The sequence below is a fragment of the Antedon bifida genome, chromosome 8 (assembly GCF_963402885.1).
Source record: "Antedon bifida chromosome 8, ecAntBifi1.1, whole genome shotgun sequence".
NCBI classification, from domain to species: domain Eukaryota; kingdom Metazoa; phylum Echinodermata; class Crinoidea; order Comatulida; family Antedonidae; genus Antedon; species Antedon bifida.
The window spans coordinates 17,767,551-17,788,854 of record NC_136233.1 but is presented as its reverse complement, the minus strand read 5'-3'; the positions used below and the strand labels follow the sequence as shown (position 1 = coordinate 17,788,854).

Genomic DNA, 21,304 nt, shown 5'->3' with positions numbered 1-21,304 from the left:
CAATATATGTACAGTGTGAATTCATTTATTTACACATTAAAAATATTTACATTTAGTGGCTGAAATGTTGGAGATTCAACCAATTGGATTCTTGCATACTATTGCTATCAGAACTAAGCTCTGTCTCGACTACCAAACTAGTTTAACTAAAAACTGTGATGTGCCCAAATATGGTAGTGATATATCATGTCATCTTGTTCTTATTATATGGGCACACCACATTTTTTTTGTCACAAAAAGTTCAATAGTGTGGACAGAGCTTTAGTTGTCAATTGTTCATACATATCCATTTGATATAAATCTTGCTTAAAACCTTCTAGTCTTTAGAGGCTTCGCAAGAATTCTCTCAGTCCAGTGTAGTGAGAACATGATACCAAGACATGCCAATGCAAAAATACCCATGATGCACTGGAGAACCAAACGCCCCCAGAAATTCTGGTCAGTTACCTGAAGAAAATGAAAAGTAAAATTGTTACATTTTTAACTTGTCATGTAATTTACAGTGATCACTCCACATGCACAAACGCAACAAAAAGAAAATTGCTGTTGTTTCAAAGTGCCACTGTTTAACGAAACGGAAATGGCTATCGGCACGGTCAACCGTGTGTGTGATTTATTATCGGCACAGTTGGCTATGGATTACGGTTCCACTGGTCGGGTCAATTGATGGTCTTTATTTACCTTTATTTCTTCTGGTTCCGGTATAGCTGGCAGTTTTGGCCATAAAATAAGTGTGACTGTTAAAAAGGCTGCTAACAGGAATATCCCCGCTGCTGCATTTCTGAAACAATTAATATTGATTTATATAATAGGAATTAAAACATTTTTCGAACCATTACACAGATTCAAATTGATTTAAAAAAAAATAGATATTTGTATCTTGTTTTTAGTATATTAATATTTAGTCAGATATTATCGGATTTTGGTAAAAAATTGAATCAGTAGGGCTGCAGGTATCCGGATGTTTCTTGGGTGTTTTGAAGCTGGTAGGTGGGTGGGTGGGGGAAGAAGTTTCAACCCACCTCCGCCCAGCACAATTACATGGATGAAACGTGCTTTGTACTTACTGCAAGGATGTTCTTGCACATAGGATGCATGAAAATATGGCTAAGGCCCATACAAATGCAAGGATAAACAGGCCGACGCCAACACCAAATATTAAAGCCATATCATCTGCAAATTGAAGTAGGTCTACCCAATATAGCCTAGGCTATACTGGAGTCATCTTCACACAGGTAATCTGAAACCAAACAAATTTAAATATTAAACAGTTTTTTATTTATATTTGTTTTTATTTATACACCAAAGAAACAAAACAAAGCAATTAATGATGCATGCAATATCATAATAAATATATTTTTAAATTTTAGGTTGACCTAGCCTAGGCCTAGCTAGGTAGGGTTATTCTAAAAAAAATATGGCTATACTAGGCTATACTGTACTAGGCCTAGCCCTATTTTAAATCCCTGCTGTAGGTCAAGGTGATTCCCAAGGATGTGGGTCCTCTATAATTACCAAACTAAAGCTAGGCCTGCCTATTATTGTATGGCCTATTACCATGGAGGCGCGCTTCGGCTTGTAGTAGCTGTCATCCAGTGCCAAAAAAGGCACTCACTGCAGCATGCAGTAGTAGCCTAGCTAGTAGACCTAGCCTAGGCCTAGCTAGGCTAACTAAAAAGGCTAGGCATAGGATAGGCCTAGGTCTACACTAAATGTATGCTTAAGGTGCAACTAAAAATATAGATAAATAACCAATAGGCTAGTATAAATACAACATAAAGCTAGGCCTATCGTAGACGTACTATTTTTATGATTGTAAATAAGCGAAATTTTCCGATTCAACAATGTCCAATGTTTATTGTTGCCAACTTTTGTTTCTATATTGGAGAGCGCCCTCTATAATTTTGTTTTTATCATCATCATTAAAATCATAAAAACAGATATGTTAATTATACGTACACATGACGGGTTAGCGCATACTTATTTAATAAATATAGGCCTAATATATAAACAAATATGGAATTTTGTATTTATTGTTGTATATGTACTATTTTGTAATTTCCATAATAATAAATATTATATATTTAATTTTTTTATTTTATTTCATCAAAACCAACAGCAACGAAAGTTGCCACTTAAAGGTATGAAACAGAAAACAGATACAATAAATACTCTATATATGAAGCAAACTTAAATAAATAAGTAAAGAGTAAAAATTAGTATATTGACACGATTATTTAAAAAAAGAATACAATGAGTCTTGAATGAAGAATAACTATTGAAAAAAATATCAACATTTACATTAGACTCACTTAAATAGTTATACAAAGAAGGCAAGCGTGTCTGAAACCCCCGTTTCGAGATATTTACTCTATTAAACGGAACATAAAAAGTGTACTTGATTCTAGTTTTACGAGAAGGAGCATGTAAACTGAAAAGAGAGCAACAGTATTACATGGTATTATCTTAACTTCATTTTTGGTTCTAATAATAAAATACAAATTCTTAGAAACAAATTTATTATTTATATACATTGTTATTAGCGAACATAGAGGGAAATTAAGTTTTTAAACCGTAACCCCATTATGGATCAATCCAGTAGTAGTAGGACTACTACTAGATTTAATGATATTGATAACAACTTTTATTCTTTTTCAAACTACAATTTTATTTTTTCTCAAATTATTTTTTTATGTACAATAGTAGGTCTCAAATGACAAATATGTCCATCAACTTTAAGTTGGCCTGTGCTTACCACAACTATAAGTGTAATACTTAAGACTACAAAAAATAACTACAGTATTACTCTATTATAATAATGATTAGGTTTTATGTGGTAATTAATTTGACGGAAAGATCATCTTATCTTTTGTCTTTTTAAGTTTCCCACGATAAAAACAATAGTAATTATAGTGAGTTTTGTCTCTTCCCGCCAAGACTTAAAGAGAAAGCCACGCCTCGAACCTTTATTATTCAAATGTCGGTCATGCATTATTCATAATGCACGTGATGAATGCCAATCAGCCGTCGGCGTTGTTGTAAAGAGCTGTCGGATAGCGCTAACCGTTGCGTTGACGGGAGAGTGACACACGAAAGGTACGTCAGTCATTTTTCTTTTTCCGCCATCAATTTTATATTTAGCACAATTAGAAATGCCTTTACATAGGCTTAGGTTTGTGTGTTAACCTATTAGAGTGTTTAATAATTCATTTATTTTCATATGCACATGAAATATCGTCTGTTTTGTCGAGTATCGCGCAGAATATTCTGTTTCAGATAGCTTGTCCGACATGTTTGTAATCGATTCCCTTTGTGTGTGTTGCTTGATGGACGCTGTTAGTGAAGCGTTCACAAGGCATTTAGGGAGGGGTTCACTAATCATATAGACAGCTGTATTCCCCTTGATTTATCATCTTAAGTGTGGCTCAAGTTAAGCGACAAGCTAAGCCTAAGTTGGTAGTCGCAGTACAATCATATAATCTAATATCATTCATTTTCATGTGTTATTTTAACATGATTCAGTATAAACAATAACATTCAAATCAAGAATGTTGATTTGCTCAACTTGCCCTCCGCTCCGTGCGTTCATGACCTTTTCGTCTATCTAGGCTAGGCCTAGCGGTATCATTATCCACCATAGGCCTAGCTTAAGAAATAAAAACAGGGGTGATCGACCAAGGCCTAAACAATGTTTTTATGTTATATAAAACATGAGGTATTAACAAAAAAAATACCGTAAAACCTTGTTTTTTTTAGTTTAAAGATTTTTTACTGCAGGTACGGTTTTATTTTACACTTACAGTATATTTATTATTTCTAGGCCGTAGTTCTTTTTTTTATAATGCATTACTGTTTAAAAAAAAATTACTAATAAATTTAATCGCATATAAAATCTCAAACATTTTGGTTGGTGTAAGAAATTTTAGTTTTTGTTGTCCTTACCAAAATAAACAGGAAACATACAATTAAAATTAATCAAAATTCTAGGAACATAAAAAAGGGCATCAAGGTTGTTGTAATGCTAATTGGTAATTAAGATAACCATTTTAAGGAATTTCTTCCATTTTTGATATCCACACAGTTCCAAAAAGGTAAATTTACTGTATTACTACAATATACAGTAGTTGTATAAATGGAAGTATGAATTATGTTTATGTGTTCACACTAATTAATTCAACTTTTTGATTTTAGTCGACAAATTATTATTAATGTTATTGTTCGTGCTTCCCACCCACCCTCAGTGATTTGTGACTATGATAATACTATACCACATTTATATAGCGCCCTTTTCATGAAAAAACATGCTCAAAGGCGCTGGGTATTACTTTTTTTTCATGGAAAACTCCCAAAACAGCATGTACTGTAGTTAAGCCATTAAGTAAGCATTGCCTTAAATGTGACAATATTGTTGGTAGTGAACACCATTTAAGAGAAAAATCTTCACCAAACAAAATTTCCTCTCAAAAGAAATTAACTTTTAAAAATTATATTCCGCTAGTTCATGTGAATGTGAAGAAGTGTCCTTTGAGTAGAGGCCCATGGTATGCCAAAGAAGGTGTTCTACCATATTTGTGTTAGAACACCTTTGGCTGCTGTACACAACCATAATTAATTTTAAATTTCTCCAGAAGGTTAAAGAATTTATACTGTACACCACATTGTTTACTTAAACTTTAGATCAAATAAACAATGTTTGCTGTCTAATTGTTCTCACATCCTGTGAGTGTACCTATTTCACTCTTGGTTGTTTGTCTTGTGTTTCCTACCAGCACTTCTTTGTTCATCTTTATAACCAGGCAGTTGTTAGTAAATTGCAATTTAACTCTTCCCTGCTACCTGTTTTGACCAATGAGAAATAAAACTTAAAGTATGCTAAGTACTTATTTCTCCATGTTTTAAAGAATTGTCGCCCATGTATTTTTTTGTTGAATAATAATTGTGAAGTTTGACCAAAAATTGGATCTAAAAAACATATCTGATAAAACTGTAATTTCAAAAACAGTTGCGAAATTATTCCCTGCCCTGGTAGGAAGCCCCTGGTAGGAATCCCCTTGTAGTAATATACCCCTGGTATGGGAGTGATTAAAACAAATTGCAAAATGGCCTATTCAAAGTTTTTAATTTTATTAAAAAGCATTTCTTTGGGGTGGAGGTGCAATACACTTCTATGCAGTAGTTGGATACAATATTCACACTTAGTTTTAAATTCAACTTTTTTTATGATGTACATTATACAGTGTACAGGATAAACTTGAACAAGTCATTGTTATTTCCTATGGTTTAAACATACTGTACCCTTTAGTACAGTAGTAGTAATGTGTCAAATGCAGTAGGCCTACTACTATTAACTATACTATTACTAATGCTAATTTTAATAGCCTTGCAGCCAATGCAAAACAATTCTATGGATCTGAACATACCCTTACTTGTTTTCTAGGGTAATAAACATGTCAAATGTAACACTTAATGAACTAGGCCTACAATTCATTTAACCTTGCACAGTTTAGTACAGTATAGTTACTAGTGAAGTTTGGGCTTTAGAATGCAAACAAAATCAATTGAGAACACAATTAAAACCTCTGTTAACATTTCTCAAATTACCAAAATGTTTTTATAATTGATTTTGATGAAATATGACACTTGTATCGAATAACATTTGTATTATTTGTGAAGTACACTACATTACAATTCGAGTCATTAAATTCCAATAGCTCTTGCACTCTGTGTCAATTTACACACCTGATTAAATTGTAAAATGTACTGTAGGAACTACTGTGTAGGAGAACTATGGCAAAGGACCCTAAAATCTAGATTGACCCTAAATATATCCCTCAATATAGATCCTATGGCTAAAGCAAAAAGAAGAGAATTGACAAAACTGACGCTTGTGATTGGTCAGTTGGGTTGCTGTCTAGTGGGGACAAAAATGTTTGTAGGGCGTGCCCATGTGAGGGTGTGGTTGACAGGTCAGTTGATTTTAGTGAAGGGCTGCTAATCCAGAAAGATACATTCATAAACTAAAAACACCAATCTGTTGGTTTGTGTGTATTAAAATCTGTAATTTGAGGAAAAAATAATCAAATTGTTGACCGTTTTCCTATGGAAGGGATGAATAACATTATGAAAGTGGCCTATTAAAATCCGATTTAATTAATATTCATTTTTCATGTTTTTTCGGGAACAATAGCATTACTCAACATAAAATAGAAACACAAGCAGAGCTACCATTAACTTTGAGTTGGTCATGGAAAACAAACATGTATATAGGGCCTAGCTGTGTTCTGGATTGGAAACAAAATATGAACTGAACAATGTAAAATAAAAGAGTTTGACAGCCTGCCAATCATTGTTATAATGCTTGACAGGTTGTAATTATGTGAGTGTTTAACCCTGGAAGAATTAATACATAAATATAGGCCCTGCAAATAATTGTACAGTATTGTAACTACTTATTAACAACTTGTTTCCTAGAGTAATTGTGGTATGAATGGTTGGGATAAATTATTTTAAAGGAAGTTTTTAGAAATTAAAATGTGTGCAACAGGCTGAACATTTTTCAAAAAATAATAATAATAATAATAACTGGTACTTGATATAGCGCATTATGCTGAAAGCCTCAATGCGCTTTACAAAGACAGAAAATTTTGAAAAATTACAAATTAAAAAGGTGGGTTTTGAGGAGAGATTTGAAGACACTGGTGGAAGTAGCCTGACGGATTTCAATAGGCAACGCATTCCATAGAGAAACGGATGCCGAAGAAAATGAACGATTTCCATAAAACTTAGTGGAGGGATGAAATATATGGGCAAGAAGAGACTCAGATCGAGATCTCAGAGACCGCTTAGGAACATAAGGTTGAATAAGTTCAGAAATGAACTTAGATGAAGAATTATGAAGAGCTTTGAAAACAAAGAGCAGGATCTTGAATGTAATTCTTTGTGTTACCGGAAGCCAGTGAAGCTGTCTCAGCACAGGTGTGATATGTTGCCTTATGGGGCTTTGAACGACCAATCGGGCAGCTGTGTTCTGGACTCGCTGAATTTTAGAGATATCCTTTGCTGGTAAGCCATAAAGTAATGAGTTACAACAGTCTAGCCTTGATGTAACAAAGGCGTGAACAAGAATCTCAGTTGATCTTGAATCCAGGTACTTCCGAATGCTTCCAATTTTACGAATAGCGTGAAGCCCAGCTTTGCAGATGTTATGTACCTGATTGGACATACAAAGCGTTGAATCCATGACAACTCCAAGGTTTCTACAGGATGACGATGGTTGAATGAAAGAATTACCAATCTTAACAGAGGCAGTCCAACACGCAGGCTTAAAACGAGAAGAAAAATGAATAAGTTCTGTTTTAGCATCATTCATAACCAGGTTGTTAGATTGACACCATGCTCTGACTTCGGCAATACAGGATTCAAGTTTACTGACAGCAGAATTACGCTGATTAGGGTTGAAAGTGACATAAAGCTGAGTGTCATCAGCGTACGCCATACACTTCACATTGTGAGATTCAATAAGGTCAAGTAGTGGGGCGGTAAATAAAATAAACAGAAGAGGACCAACCACAGACCCTTGTGGAACACCAACTGTAAGCAGAGTCGGGTTCGACAAAACATCCTTGATGACAATGGACTGGGACCTATCATTTAGATATGATGCAAACCAATTATGACCAATTCCAGAGATACCGTAACGTGATGATAGACGATGTAATAACTGCTTATGGTTGATGGTGTCAAAAGCAGCACTGAAGTCTAAAAGGACCATAAGAACCTCATTATGGTTGTCAAGTGCAATGCTAATATCATTATGCACAAGAAGAAGTGCAGATTCTACACTATGGTTTGGACGATAGGCGGATTGTCTAGTGGCAAATAACCCATTTCTATTCAGATATGATTGCAGCTGACTGGACACAACCCTCTCAATAATTTTTCCAAGGAATGGAAGATTGGAAATGGGTCTGTAACTTGCAAATTCCTCAACATCCAAAGATGGCTTCTTTAACAATGGTGTTATGCAGGCATGTTTGAGTGAAGAAGGAAAGATACCTGAGCTCAGTGAGGTGTTGACAACTTTTGTAAAGAAGGGAAGAAGGGTAGGAAGACAAGTCTTAAATAATTTAAGAGGAAGCGGATCCAGGGAGCAAGAGGTAATGGAGGCTGACTTAATGACATTAAGTAAATCATCAGCAGAGACAGGGTCAAAGGTATTGAAATTACTTTTACATGATTGAGATTCAACATAATGAGGGGAGGTTGATGAAAAAGTTCTGCAATATCTCTCAATCTTATTCTTAAAAAAGTCAGAGAATAGATTTGCAAGAGTTTTAGCATCATCATGAGCTGGAAGAGGACTAGAGATGGCAGTAGATGTTAACTTGTCAACAACACGGAATAACTTGCGTTGATCACATCCTAATACCTCATCTTTGTGATACTCCGTCTTGGCCTTATAAAGATGTTCATTGTAGTTAGTGCACTGATTATGGTACAGTTGTTTGTCTACCATGAGACCAGATTTCAGCCACTTGCGCTCCAGACGTCGACGCTCCTGCTTCATTGAACGATGTTCACCTGTATACCAGGGTGCATGAGGGCGAAGCACAAGAGTGCGAAGCACAGGTGGAGAATGAGAATCTAATATTTTCTGTAACGACACATTATACCCCTTCACCATAGAATCAATGTCAGAGGCCAGGGAACATTGTGAGAGAGAATCAAGAACATCAGACTGGAATTTGACGATGTCTATGTTTTTGACATTTCGTGAAACTACTTGTGTTATGCTGGGCCCAGGACGATTAATGTTAACCTGACACTTAATGGCATGATGGTCCGAAGGCATACCATGTTGGATGGATATTTTGCTAAGCAGGTCAGATTCTTTGCGGGAGATAAGTAAATCTAAAGTATGGTTGGCGATGTGAGTTGGGTCATGGATGTGCTGATATAAATCGAATGTCTCAAGAGTGTTGAGGAACAATACAGCATCCCTGTTGTTAGAATTATCAACATGAAAGTTAAAATCGCCTAAAATGACTAACTTGGAGGAGTTCACACTTAATGATTCTAGTAAAGAAAAAAATGGTTTATTGGGCTCTATTTACCATGTTTCAACTGAGCATCAGATATCAGCTTATTCAAAAAAGAATACCACCATGATGGAACTGTTTTGCATAGAAAAAAACCTTGTTGTCAATCATCGTTGATTATCTCAGTAACAGCTTGAGTGACAGGGATAGTGTTCAAAGTTTAGATGTACAGTAGTGTGGTACTTGTACAGTGTTTGTATTGTGTTATCACAGTATCAGGGGGTATGCTCTCTAGAGAGGCCTGATACCTCTGATGTACTGTTGGTGTTGGTTTGAATGCCAACAAAATATACCTTTATTTGTTTATTAATGCAGAGTTAAGCAAGATATACCTATAGTATCAATCATCAATTACAACTTATTTTTATTTCACACTGTACAGTAGCTTTACATTATGTCCTACAGTACGTATTTACTTCATTAACCTTGCTTAGCCTACCAGTTTAAATTTGGCTAGTATTATTGGGTACAGATTATTGAGAATGTATACTGAATTATTCAGCATAATTAAATGAATAATTGCCTAAAGAATGTACTTATAATTACTAGACTATGCACTAACCTATTTTCTTAATACTTTGAAGACTGCGTCATACATACATGTATGTATACGAGTCAAATGGCCGAGCGGTTGAGGCAGGGGTGCCGTTTACCGTACCTAAAGAGCCAACAACATTGGCGAGGGTTCTAAGGCCGACTCGCTCCTAGTTCTGGTGGCGGAACAAGTCTTCTCGGATAAGGACTATAAACCGTAGGTCCAGTGTACACAGTTATAACCTGTGTGCACTTTAAAGAACCCAGTTCATTATTCGAAAAGAGTAGGGGGTTACCCCAGTGAACTGGTTCACAAAATAGCCCCTGTATCAGAGGGATTATCACCTATCTGATAGGACAGTGATTAATTCACTATTGGTAATCTGGATTGGCCACATTGCCTAAAGACATAAAATAAAAATAAAATATACATACCTGTACATATTTTATTTCTTTCAATTTCACTACAGTACAAACTAACTATGTTATTGTTACTTGATATTCATGCCTTAATATTACTATTTTAAATAATACTATAGTACTGATACATAGACTGTAAACTAAACTACAGTTATACTTTTAATAATTTTACAATGTTATCATTAAAACCATATTACTATAGTATGCCTATGTTTGTATTGTTAGCCTTTTGTAATTACACCTCACCTTCTACACAACAATACAAGTCTATTGTTTTAAGCTTTTTTTACTATGAGGTGTTTTTGTCACTTGGCATTTTTTCTTAGTTCAATACACACCTAGGAGTGAACTGAACACTCTTTTGTTTATTATTTAATAACAATACAATTAGCTTTTTGGAAATCATATAAAATATTGCAAATCTCTACTGTTTATCATATCTTCAGAAGAAGTAAACAGATAAACTTGCTGATTTCATATCTACAGTATACATTCAGTACAGCTTACTTAGCACCTCTACAATTAATTGGTTGTAATTTTAAGAGCTTTAAGTAAAAATTCATTATAATTGCTAAAATGCTTTTCCAGGTAAACTTATATTTTATATTTCTTTATAGCTAAACTTGTTTAATTACGTTTCTCACTCGAATTTTTTTTTATTAACTCCTTGTTTTTGCCCATGAATCAAATGAGGAGCCAATATATGACAAGGTCCAACCAGTATCATGGAAACACTCTCTTGTATTTTGTATAGCTTTTTATAAACATTTTTTTTTTACTTTTTATAGTAACCGTCAGTATACAGAAATTGATTTCAGAGCAAAATTGATTTGGTAAATAGAAAATTCAGCTTCTGTAAATAGTTATTATTTGTTTTCTTTTTACAGATGACACACACAACTCAGTCGCCAGATATGTTTGCGACAGCCCTGGTCCAGCAGCCTGTCGATACCGCTGAGGCAGTAGCGACACAGCAGGCTACCACTGCAGCACCTCAACAAACCTCAAGCCAGGCCTCATCTGCTCCTGCTGGCATTATTGTCGATAGTCAAATGGAAAGCGATAAACGATCAGTTAAAAGGTAAAACACTCAACAATAAAAAACAATATTTTAATGTTAATTAATTATCTTTTTTTGGGGGAGAGGGGTTAAATTTACAAATGCTTGAAAGATTTTTACTAGTTTTATATGTTAATTCAAAACTAAAAAGAAAAACAAAACAAAAAACACAAAAACAAACATAAGTAAAAGATCCATTGTATGCACTGAATGAATATAAATTTAAAATGTAAACACCATGTTCTTGGATGACCATAATTGAAGACATCATTCACCAGTTGATATCAAGAAATTAATGTGTAAAGCAGCTCTTGTGCAGCAGTCTGTAGAACCAGTTGCTTGATCATCCAGACAACTTTAAAAACAAAATATTTGATTGTTGAATCCAGTACTTATTGACATCAAGATAGGAATAGTGTGTAAATAATAATTTATGTTGCAAGAATATCTGTATGTGGCCTGCTGGTTTACTTTTGCAAGGATGCCTTTGTTTTCTTGAAGTTGAATAGTGAAGATTTTTTGACTCATCTTTCTGCAAAATGTTTACTTTTACCAAGATTGCTGTTGCTGCCTCACCCTGAAATCTGTTTGTTTTGTTTGCATTTAATGTGTTGATAACTTCAAGATTAAGTTGAATGTTACATTTTGTTAATTTGAAAAAAAAGATTAATTTCAAGAGCGAGCTGTCCTGATTTAGTGAAGATTATTGGAGAAAATGTACTTGTGTTCTTTCTTACATGTTTAACTATTGAAATTACATTGGGCCTACGTACTTCAATCAAGATACCTGTACTTACAAGATTTGAATTGTTGTTAAATCCTTTAAAATCGCAAGTTCAGAATTATGTTGACGCACAAATATTCTACCAAGAAGTTACTTTCACTTACGTTTGTGCAGTTTATACCCAAATTATTTGTACTCTCAAAAACCTGTCTTCAAATTCAAGAAACTATGCGAGTACAACACATACTTTGTTGCCACAATAAACATTTGAACTTTACTACAAAAAAATTGAATTTGTTAAAACTATTTCATTTGTTGTTATTTATAAGTAAGAATTATAAAATTACAAACAAATTATTGGTATAACTATTGATGAATCTGTTTAAGAATGTTAAATATGTTCAGTAAAAAAAATATTTAATTATATTGCAGTAAGACAATAGCTCTAAAAACATAGAGAGCAGAAAAATTTGTTTTACACACTTTGAAAACATTTATATTAACAATAACAGTTATCAAATAATTAATTATTTTATATAAATAACTTTTTACATATTTCAATAACAAATTTCATTTGATTTACAAATTATACTAATTTGTGATTGTTGATTTAAGTGATTACAAGGATATTTGCCAATTATTGTATTATATAGTCTTTTTAACCTATTTTTATTTAAGGGTTTTGATATAAATGTATTGAACATTACCTGTTCAAAATTTATTTTACATTTTATTAAAAGTGTATTGTTACAATCTTTTTGTCTGAATGAATTTACTTCAAAAATTCCATTTTCATTTAAAAAAAAGCATCAATATCCAATCGTAACCTAAAAAATATATGTACCTGTACATTAAAACTCATTTAATACATCTTCAGTAAATAAACATAAATTCAACGTTTAACTTATTCCACTACACTAAAATGCATTTGGAATATATTTTCTTACATATGTTAATTGGTAAAATATAGTAGTACTACTATATTAAATTTATAACTGTTTCCTTCTTATTTTTATCCTAATAAGTATCTAGTAGAACATGATTCTCAGAAAAAGCCATGGGTAAACAAGACAATGAACAAAGAATCCATTGTGTAAAACATGAACAACGGGAGGTGTTAAAAACGCCTTTTTTTCACACAAAAGCGTCTACTGGGAGTCTTATCTTATGAATCAATATTCTTATTCTTTTATTTGGCATAAATAAGTACAAATAACAAACCACAAGACATGAACAAAACAAAACCCATCTTCACCAGGATAACCTATAACAGTTTTATGATAATTTCATATTTTCAACAGGGTCAAAAGATATCTGAGAGATTTAAATTTGTGTTTTAAATAATCTTGAGCTGATTACAAATTAAAAGGCACAAATTAAAATCATATTACATTTTTAATACTTATGCTCGCTAAAATATAAATCATATTTAAGAGAATGTTAGTTCCTAACGCAACGGTTTGTATTGCATGAAGCAAGACGGGGAAGATACAATTTTACTAATTACCTAATTATTACAAATAACTCATTACTGATATTAATAATAATTAGTAATTTAAAATACATCACTACAACACACACATCACATCCCTTTCCTTTTGTGGGACTACTAACTAGTAGTACATAAAAAAATATATGAATTAACAAGTTATTGCCATCTGTATTCATATAATCTAACAATTATAGCCCTATTGGGTATTATTAAACCATATTGCCAGTTTTCTGTACAGTTTAGTATGCCTAATATACTTAAATACTGTATATAATAATATAGATCTGTTACTGCAAGGAGCCTGTTTATATTGTTATTCTATAAACGCATAAATTCCTTGTTCTTGCACTATTGAACAACATTCAATCTACATATTAAACATGAATATTCTATTTGTATTTTATAAATGGTCTCTGAAACAACAAAAGTGACTATCTAAATGAATTGAAATTTATATTGCCCTGCTGAAAAAATATATATTTTTTGGATTAAGCAATTTTAATATCACATAATAATAGTTACTCGCTTTGACCACCAAAAAAATGTTGAAAAAAAAACATAAAATGAGCTATATTGATTTTAGGTTAAATTTAACCATATATTTAGTTTTTTTATAAGTGAAATAATTGTTTTCCTGTTTTTTGTTACAAAAGTAAATAATTTAAATATTAAAACTGCAAAATGGGATATTCAAAGTCTAATTTTATTAATCTTTATTTGATGTTTTTTTAGGGACAATACATTTAGAAATGTGCAAATAAGTATTGTTATTTAGCAGCAAAATTATTAAATTTGTTTTTAATTTGTGTTTTGCAGGCATCCATTATTCCCCTTGATGTCTTTGTTATTTGAGAAGTGTGAGCAGGCTACCCAGAGTCCTGACCCACCCACGTCTGCCAGCTTTGATGTCGATATTGAAGAGTTTGTAAACAGACAAGAACAAGCGGGTCGAGCGTTCTTTAGCGAAGATTCTGAGGTTGATAACCTGGTAAGTTGCTTCTTCCAGCTTAGGCCTGGTCTTTCGAGGCACTCACACTCCATGCCCCTTGAGGAGCACATTTAATTTGAACTTTTACACACCAAGATACTTGTTAACACTGTAGATCAATTATTCAAAAATGTCTCGTTTTAAACTTGTTATGTATTCTAAAGTACTGTGTAATAATGGAAGGACTAGACATGAACACTTTTTGATGTTTTCCCTACAGTCTAATGTACACCAATTATTGTCGTTAGTATTATAATCCATAATAAACAGTGTAAAGTATGACACTTCAATAACCAATAGGCACGTAGCTAGTAGGGTAACATTTAACATATCCAAAGCATTTCAGTTTGTTGTTAAAAACATGAGTTTTTTCAAATAGTGCTATTCTGTAAAATATAACAAATGTGCACAGATATGTCGGGGTTCTCACCATGCTGGTCAGCCCTGTCTGACACTAAGAATTTATGACCCGCACTCAGAATTTATGACCGGCATGACCTCGTAATATTGTATTGTAATATTACCCTTAGAATTTGTTTATTCCATTATGTAATTAAACGTTATAACTTTTAAACTGCATAGAATAGAGCCAGAGTGCTGATAAGTCTATTTTAATATTAATATCACATCATCTTAAAAATTTTACATATTGTCATGAGCAGCATAGTATAGAGTGCTTTAGAGTTTCTGTATTTCTGTTAATATTATTTGTATTGAATTTGATTGTTTTTAATTTAGATGGTAAAAGCAATTCAGGTTTTACGGATTCACTTATTGGAATTAGAAAAGGTTAACGAACTGTGTAAAGATTTCTGTCATCGGTACATCACATGTTTAAAAGGCAAGATGGCCAGTGACAACCTACTAAGGTCGGAAAACTCACCTAATTTTCTAAATGATTCTGATAGAGATATGTTGTCATCACCACCAGCTGGAAGCCAAAATCAAGTATGTATTTTGTTATTCTCTTACTAATACATCTCTGCAACTTTTATATATATCCTGTAGGCCTATAATGTTAATTTTATGTTATATATTCCTATTAATTTGTATAATTGAGAAAAGCCTAATAGAAGTTTCCATAAGAACAATAACATCTAAATCAGAATTTATGTAACCATATTGGTGGGTTTATTAAGAGATGATGTAGCAATAGGTTTAAAGGGTAAATTGAAATTGCGGATAAAAACTTATGTTCTGTCTTAAAAATATTTAATTATTTTTTCTGAAGGGTCCATCATCACAGCATCATTTACCACACCACCACCAGCAGCAGCAACAACAACAGCAACAACAACAGCAGCCATTGTTTACCAATGGCCCAAGCAACAGTGGTGCTATAATACTACAACAACCAACACAGACATCTCATCAACAGGTAAGATCACTCCTTGAGTGGAGTAAATATGGTGCTAAGTATATTAGCTTTCACTTAAGTGTATTTAAGAATTTCTATTAAGTGGTATTTCACCTAAATATGAATAGAGAACATGGCCACTGTTGTCTCTATACTGTTCAGTCATTTATTTATTTATTTATTTTAAATTTATTTTTCATATTTCATATATATATTATTTGTCAGTTGGAATTCTTAGAAAATCTAAAGGGATTAAGTCGAAACGGCTGGTGATAGATTTTTTCAACCAAAAAGGAAATAGCATCAGATTAAGTTGAATGTCTTCAAATTCTTGCATCTTGGGAATCACATGACTAGAGAGTACACCAAGTTATTGCAAGCTGTTGTATTTTTACAAATTACATATGGTTACTATTCCTCGTTTTTTTTCTTCTATAGGTTCAACAGCCACAAGTTCAAGCACTTCTCAACCATGCAGGTCAGGTCGTTTACACTCCAGTGATTCCACAGGGAGTAATGACATCACAAGGAATAGTGACACAGGCTCTTCCAGGAACTGTACAAATACAAGCCACCCAACCACAAGCCTTGAACCAACACCAACCAATTGTACCAATCATCCATGGCTCAACGCCAATCTCGCAAATTGGAATTCCTCCAACCGGAATCCAACAAGGAATGAACCAAATACCAATATCACAAGCGAATCAAATGGCGTTAGGGCTAACGGATCCGTACGACGATATTATGAACCGTAAGAAAAATAAACGAGGAGTATTACCGAAACATGCAACTAATGTCATGAGGTCATGGCTTTTCCAACACATAGTAGTAAGTATTGACAAATCAGTTTTTTAAAGTATTTTTTAATTTGTATAGCACCCTCTAAATAAATTCTCCTATATTTCACTTTTCCAAAATGCGACCTCAATATCTCACAATTTATAAAACTCTAGTAAATAGAAAATCTATAGCTAGTTACAACTCATACAATGATCCTATGTATCAAAAGGACTGTGTACAAATCAATGTACAATGTACATTAAATAAAGTAAATGACCTCTGGCCAGCTATAGAATTTAAACCAAACATTGTGCCACATCACACTTAATGTGTTGAGTAGACATTAATACACAAGCCACACAGCAATTTGAAGGTTTGTTTATTAACAATCCATGTTCATTTACACAAGTCAAGGAACTGCACTTATATTCTGTGTTTTTTATGCCTGTATTATCTTTGAACCATGTTCATTAATATTTGGTGCATCAAAGTTTCTTGGTTTAATTTGGAATATTGAGGTCAAGTGTTGTACTTTGACAATATGAGTGTTGGAACATTGTTTTTATTGAAATTTAATTTTTTTAAATGTTTTTTTCGTGTTTCAGCATCCTTATCCAACAGAAGATGAAAAAAGGCAAATAGCACAACAAACAAATTTAACATTACTTCAAGTTAACAATTGGTAAGAGCAGATTTTTTTCCTTTTAATTTCCCCTAAAAATAAGGTTTTTGTTACTGCAGTAACGTATGAGTACTGTTTTATTTTATTATGTTTTTCACTGTTTGTAGAAGTTTATGTTTATTAATTTTCTGCTTTCCATATGTAGTTTGTGTTTAGTACAAGTTTAGGCCTTTAGGAATATCACTAATACTTGTCTTACATTTTGTTGTTTTCAGGTTTATTAATGCAAGGCGGAGAATATTACAACCAATGTTAGACGCTAGTAACCCAGAAGCAGCTAAAGTTAAGAAGAATAAAACACAAAGTCGTCCATCTAGTCAAAGATTCTGGCCCGAGTCATTAGCAAACTTTGGACAGGTGCGAGTAGGCTCAGAAGCACAGCAAACCAACACAACGAGTAGTGAGTAATTTTTGCCTCAATTACACCTCTAACCCAAATTAAATTAGCAAAGTCTGTTTTTCGCTCAAAGAACTTGTTTAAAACTTGGTAACCGATTTATTATATTTGTTTGACATAGAGATTCACCATTGAATCGTAGACCGGAAAAAAAATATTTAATATTACATTGGAGTTACCTCTCTAGTTAATTATAATAACCTCTTTGAAATTAACTTCTTACGTTCTTTTCCTCAGGTGATGTTGTAACGTCAGCGGCCATTAGTTCAGGAGCAGCAGAAGCTATGGAGTCAATGCAGGGAGAAGGACTGTCACCAAGAAGGTCGCCCTCAATAGATAACATGGTTGCTAATGGAAAAATGAACAGACAAAGCAGTTGTGTCTCTGATATGTCATCAGATGACCTGGGTCTTCATGATGACCTCGAGTAACACATGACCATTGACGATGTAAAAGTGACCAATCAAAGGATGAGTCTATATTATACTCATGATGTCATCAGTGGTGGGTGCTACATTTGCGCTCTAATGATGAAATAGTTTAGCCCCCTGGTGAAGAATAAATCCTTTGGAAGGATAATGTCATTGTCTGGCTGAAGCAGTCTGCAAATCAAATAACCACATAAGATGTGGATTATTTCCACCTGCCTGGAGATGATGAACCTGATAATATAAATTCAACACAAAGTTGATAACATCATTTAATTTACCATGCAGTATATTGAAGGGCGTATAAACAATATCAAATTTGATTGATTTTTTTTGTATTACAATTGTTTGTATAGAATGTGTAAAATTACTGCATATAAAATGCAGTCAAGAGAAATTCCGAAAGAATTAGTAATCGCTTAATCATTCCATTTTTAAAGGATATCTTTAAAATGATATTTTACATCTTGTTTTAAACAAACATTTTTAAACAATAGATCTTAAGTGAAAACTTTGGGTACCACATAAAAGTGGTATTTTGGTTTGAAACTAAGATCTCTTTTCTTTGCATAGTGTAACTATTTTTCTAACAATATTTTATTATTTTTACTACTGTACACAATTGTTACAATAATTTCAACTTGCCTAAATTTCGGCCTGCTGAATATTTTTTTTTAAATAGGATGTTGGTCTTTTAAAAGTTACTGAATTTTAGGTTTTTAGAGTCTAGTTTTTGAGACTATAAATGCTTGCAATAATTTGCAATACATGTTGAACCAAGGTGTATGTCATGAAAACTTGGGGCCAAACTTATCAAAAGCAAAAAAACTGTAACTTTGATTTAAATCATTATTTTGCTTAAGTCAGTTTTCAAGTCCATTCCATGCGATAAAAATAATTTTTTTTGATAATAAAGCTTTAGCTTTTCACTTAACACTATACTGACTTAAGCAAAAATGTATAAATAACAGCTCTGTGGCTATATTCACCATTTATACTTAGGCTAAGGGAAGCACCCTTAAAATTAGGATAAATCTCCTATCTTCTAAATGAATACAATTTAAGTGAAATACTTAATATTTCAGTGAAATATCTTACTTAAGTGTGAATGGTGAATATGTCAATAAATAATATATTTCAAATGGAATTTAATTTGTACAATTTCATAATGGCTTATTATGATCAATGGATTAGTTAGAAGTAAAATATCATGAGGCGATATTATGTCATTTTTATCATGTGCAAATATATTATACTAACTTGTAAATTTTTAGGATTTTTTAAATAAAAAAAAAACAAAAATAATTATCTTAATCATGTGAACTGACTTCTCGGATGTATTTTTGTTTGTATCTCTTAAAATTATTTATGTTAATTAAAAATATAATGTATTCATATTAGTCTACTTAATTTTGTAGAATTTCCAATAGTTAAAAATATATTGTCCCCCAAAAACATGAACGGTAAAGATTAATAAAAAAAGACTTTTAATAGACCATTTTGCAGTTTTAATAAAGTTAAAAATAATGTTTTCACTTATAAAAAGACAGAATAAATGGTTAAACTTAACCTCCTCCCTCCCCCTCCCCCTCCTTTCCAGTCAATTTGACTATTTGTTTGCTTTGAAGAATTACATATTTTCAGGTAAAACAATCATTGATCCAATTTTTTGTCAAAATGAACACCTATTATGTTATTAGAATGGTCTATTCAACAAAACATTTAAAAAACATTTTTTTTTCAGGGGGTCAATATAATAAAAACCCTTTTCCCATTAGTTGGTCAAAATGATGTTGAATTGGATAGATGGTAGAATGTCCATTTTTTTTAAACATAAAATGTATAAAAGGTTAAAAATCATGATACAGTATTAGCAATGTTTTAAACCATGTTGCATGTTAGCATATTATATTGGTAGCTGTGAATTGTATATTTTAATGAAATCAAAGCTCTATATAACATGTTTTCTTAATATTAATTCACACTACATTTGATTTGAAAGTCAAAGAAAGAATTGTGGCCACGGTTGGAGTTCTATTCTGAGCCAAATTTGATTTTTTGTGAATCTCGTAAATAATGATATGTAATGTTTTCTTAAAATGGTATACTATACTAGTTATTACAGTAGATGTATTAAATATGTTAACTCTCCTAATGCCAAATGCCATTGTGTTAAAATAATTTTATAGTATTAAGGGTAGTATTAGGGGTAGCGCTAGGGGCATGCCTCGCCTCCCCTTTTAACAGCTAAAATGAAATTATGAACTTTTTTATATATATTTTTGACACGACTATTAATATTAGTGCTCCCCTGTTTGATCTGCACATGATAACATAATTTTGACGTGTTTTCCTAAAGACTTTGGCATGTTTGGACCTCTGGAAAAAAGATTTTTTTTCTGAGAATCCATTATTAGAAGAATTGACTACAATATGAGTGCATAGCAAAACCTGTAGCCTTTGGACATGCGATGTGACCCATGTATAAATTAATCATATTTTATTTTTTAATTGTACTGGAATGCTTTTAATATTTTATGTGAAACAAGTTCATATTTTGTATGAAAATTCCAAAGAAAATAAATATCTGATATATAGATATTGAACTATAAGTAGGTCTAGTGAATTTGTTAAAGATGTATTGTCCTCCAAAAACATGAAAAATGAAGATTAATTAAATCAGACTTTGAATTTGTTATTTTGTAGTTTTAATAAAGTTAATCACTTCCATAGAAAACAAATGAAAAAAAGTAATGTTTTCACCTATAAATTCAACCAAAGTTTTTTCAGGTAAATACATTTTTTTTCGATCCAATTTTTGGTCAAAGTGGATAACTATTATGTTACATTAAAATGGCATTTTCAACAAAAATGTTGTTAAGAATTATTTTTTCAGGGGGACAATACATCTTTAAGCTATTGAAAAAGTTAAGCCTGTTTTCCACTAGGCAAATTCATTCATGCGAATCAACATTCACAAGCTCAGATTGTTTACACATTTTTCCCCATTGAAATAAGTACACGATATATGAATATGGTGCATAAGATTTTCAAACCATGTGGAACCAAGTGGAAAACAGGTTGTTGTAAATAAGATTGTTTTAAAAGAGAAGTTGGCTTAAAACAACTTTGGTTAGCTGGTAGGGAATAATAGTTTCACTGCAACTAAATAGATCCAGTCATAGACGTCCTAAAACTATATACCGTAGTTGACTGGCATTTATTTAAAGATGTATTGTCCCTTTGACTAATTCCAAAAAAATAAAAAATAACAGATTTCGAAAAAAGGTGGGTCATTTTGAAGTATCATAATAGTTATTAACTATCACCAAAAATTTGTC

At 32.5% G+C, this 21,304-nt stretch overlaps 2 protein-coding genes across 2 annotated transcripts; one reads left to right on the top strand and one right to left on the bottom strand.

Annotated features, from left to right (window-relative positions):
• Positions 1-9: 9 nt before the first annotated feature.
• Positions 10-1,888, bottom strand: LOC144850246 (transmembrane protein 218-like). The gene is made up of 4 exons (XM_078707485.1): positions 1,803-1,888; positions 1,068-1,240; positions 682-781; positions 10-447 (listed from the first exon to the last, which is right to left on the bottom strand). Exons 2-4 carry the CDS (start codon positions 1,166-1,168, stop codon positions 307-309), a joined length of 342 nt encoding a protein of 113 aa, XP_078563611.1. The 5' UTR covers positions 1,169-1,240; positions 1,803-1,888; the 3' UTR covers positions 10-306.
• A 1,082-nt stretch (positions 1,889-2,970) lies between these two features.
• LOC144849616 (homeobox protein PKNOX2-like) lies at positions 2,971-20,575 on the top strand. The gene is made up of 9 exons (XM_078706583.1): positions 2,971-3,096; positions 10,940-11,133; positions 14,145-14,316; positions 15,055-15,264; positions 15,548-15,694; positions 16,112-16,504; positions 17,062-17,138; positions 17,354-17,538; positions 17,773-20,575. Exons 2-9 carry the CDS (start codon positions 10,940-10,942, stop codon positions 17,964-17,966), a joined length of 1,572 nt encoding a protein of 523 aa, XP_078562709.1. The 5' UTR covers positions 2,971-3,096; the 3' UTR covers positions 17,967-20,575.
• Positions 20,576-21,304: the final 729 nt, after the last annotated feature.

What these genes read in the sequence shown, in the direction of transcription:
- LOC144849616 (XM_078706583.1), top strand. Translation starts at nt 10,940, where the DNA reads ATGACACACACAACTCAGTCGCCAGATATGTTTGCGACAGCCCTGGTC. An exon ending in GATAAACGATCAGTTAAAAG is followed by an intron (nt 11,134 to 14,144) that starts GTAAAACACTCA and finishes TGTGTTTTGCAG; the next exon opens with GCATCCATTATTCCCCTTGA. An exon ending in ATTCTGAGGTTGATAACCTG is followed by an intron (nt 14,317 to 15,054) that starts GTAAGTTGCTTC and finishes TTTTTAATTTAG; the next exon opens with ATGGTAAAAGCAATTCAGGT.
- LOC144850246 (XM_078707485.1), bottom strand. Translation starts at nt 1,168, where the DNA reads ATGGCTTTAATATTTGGTGTTGGCGTCGGCCTGTTTATCCTTGCATTT. An exon ending in TGTGCAAGAACATCCTTGCA is followed by an intron (nt 782 to 1,067) that starts GTAAGTACAAAG and finishes TAATTGTTTCAG; the next exon opens with AAATGCAGCAGCGGGGATAT. An exon ending in CGGAACCAGAAGAAATAAAG is followed by an intron (nt 448 to 681) that starts GTAAATAAAGAC and finishes CATTTTCTTCAG; the next exon opens with GTAACTGACCAGAATTTCTG.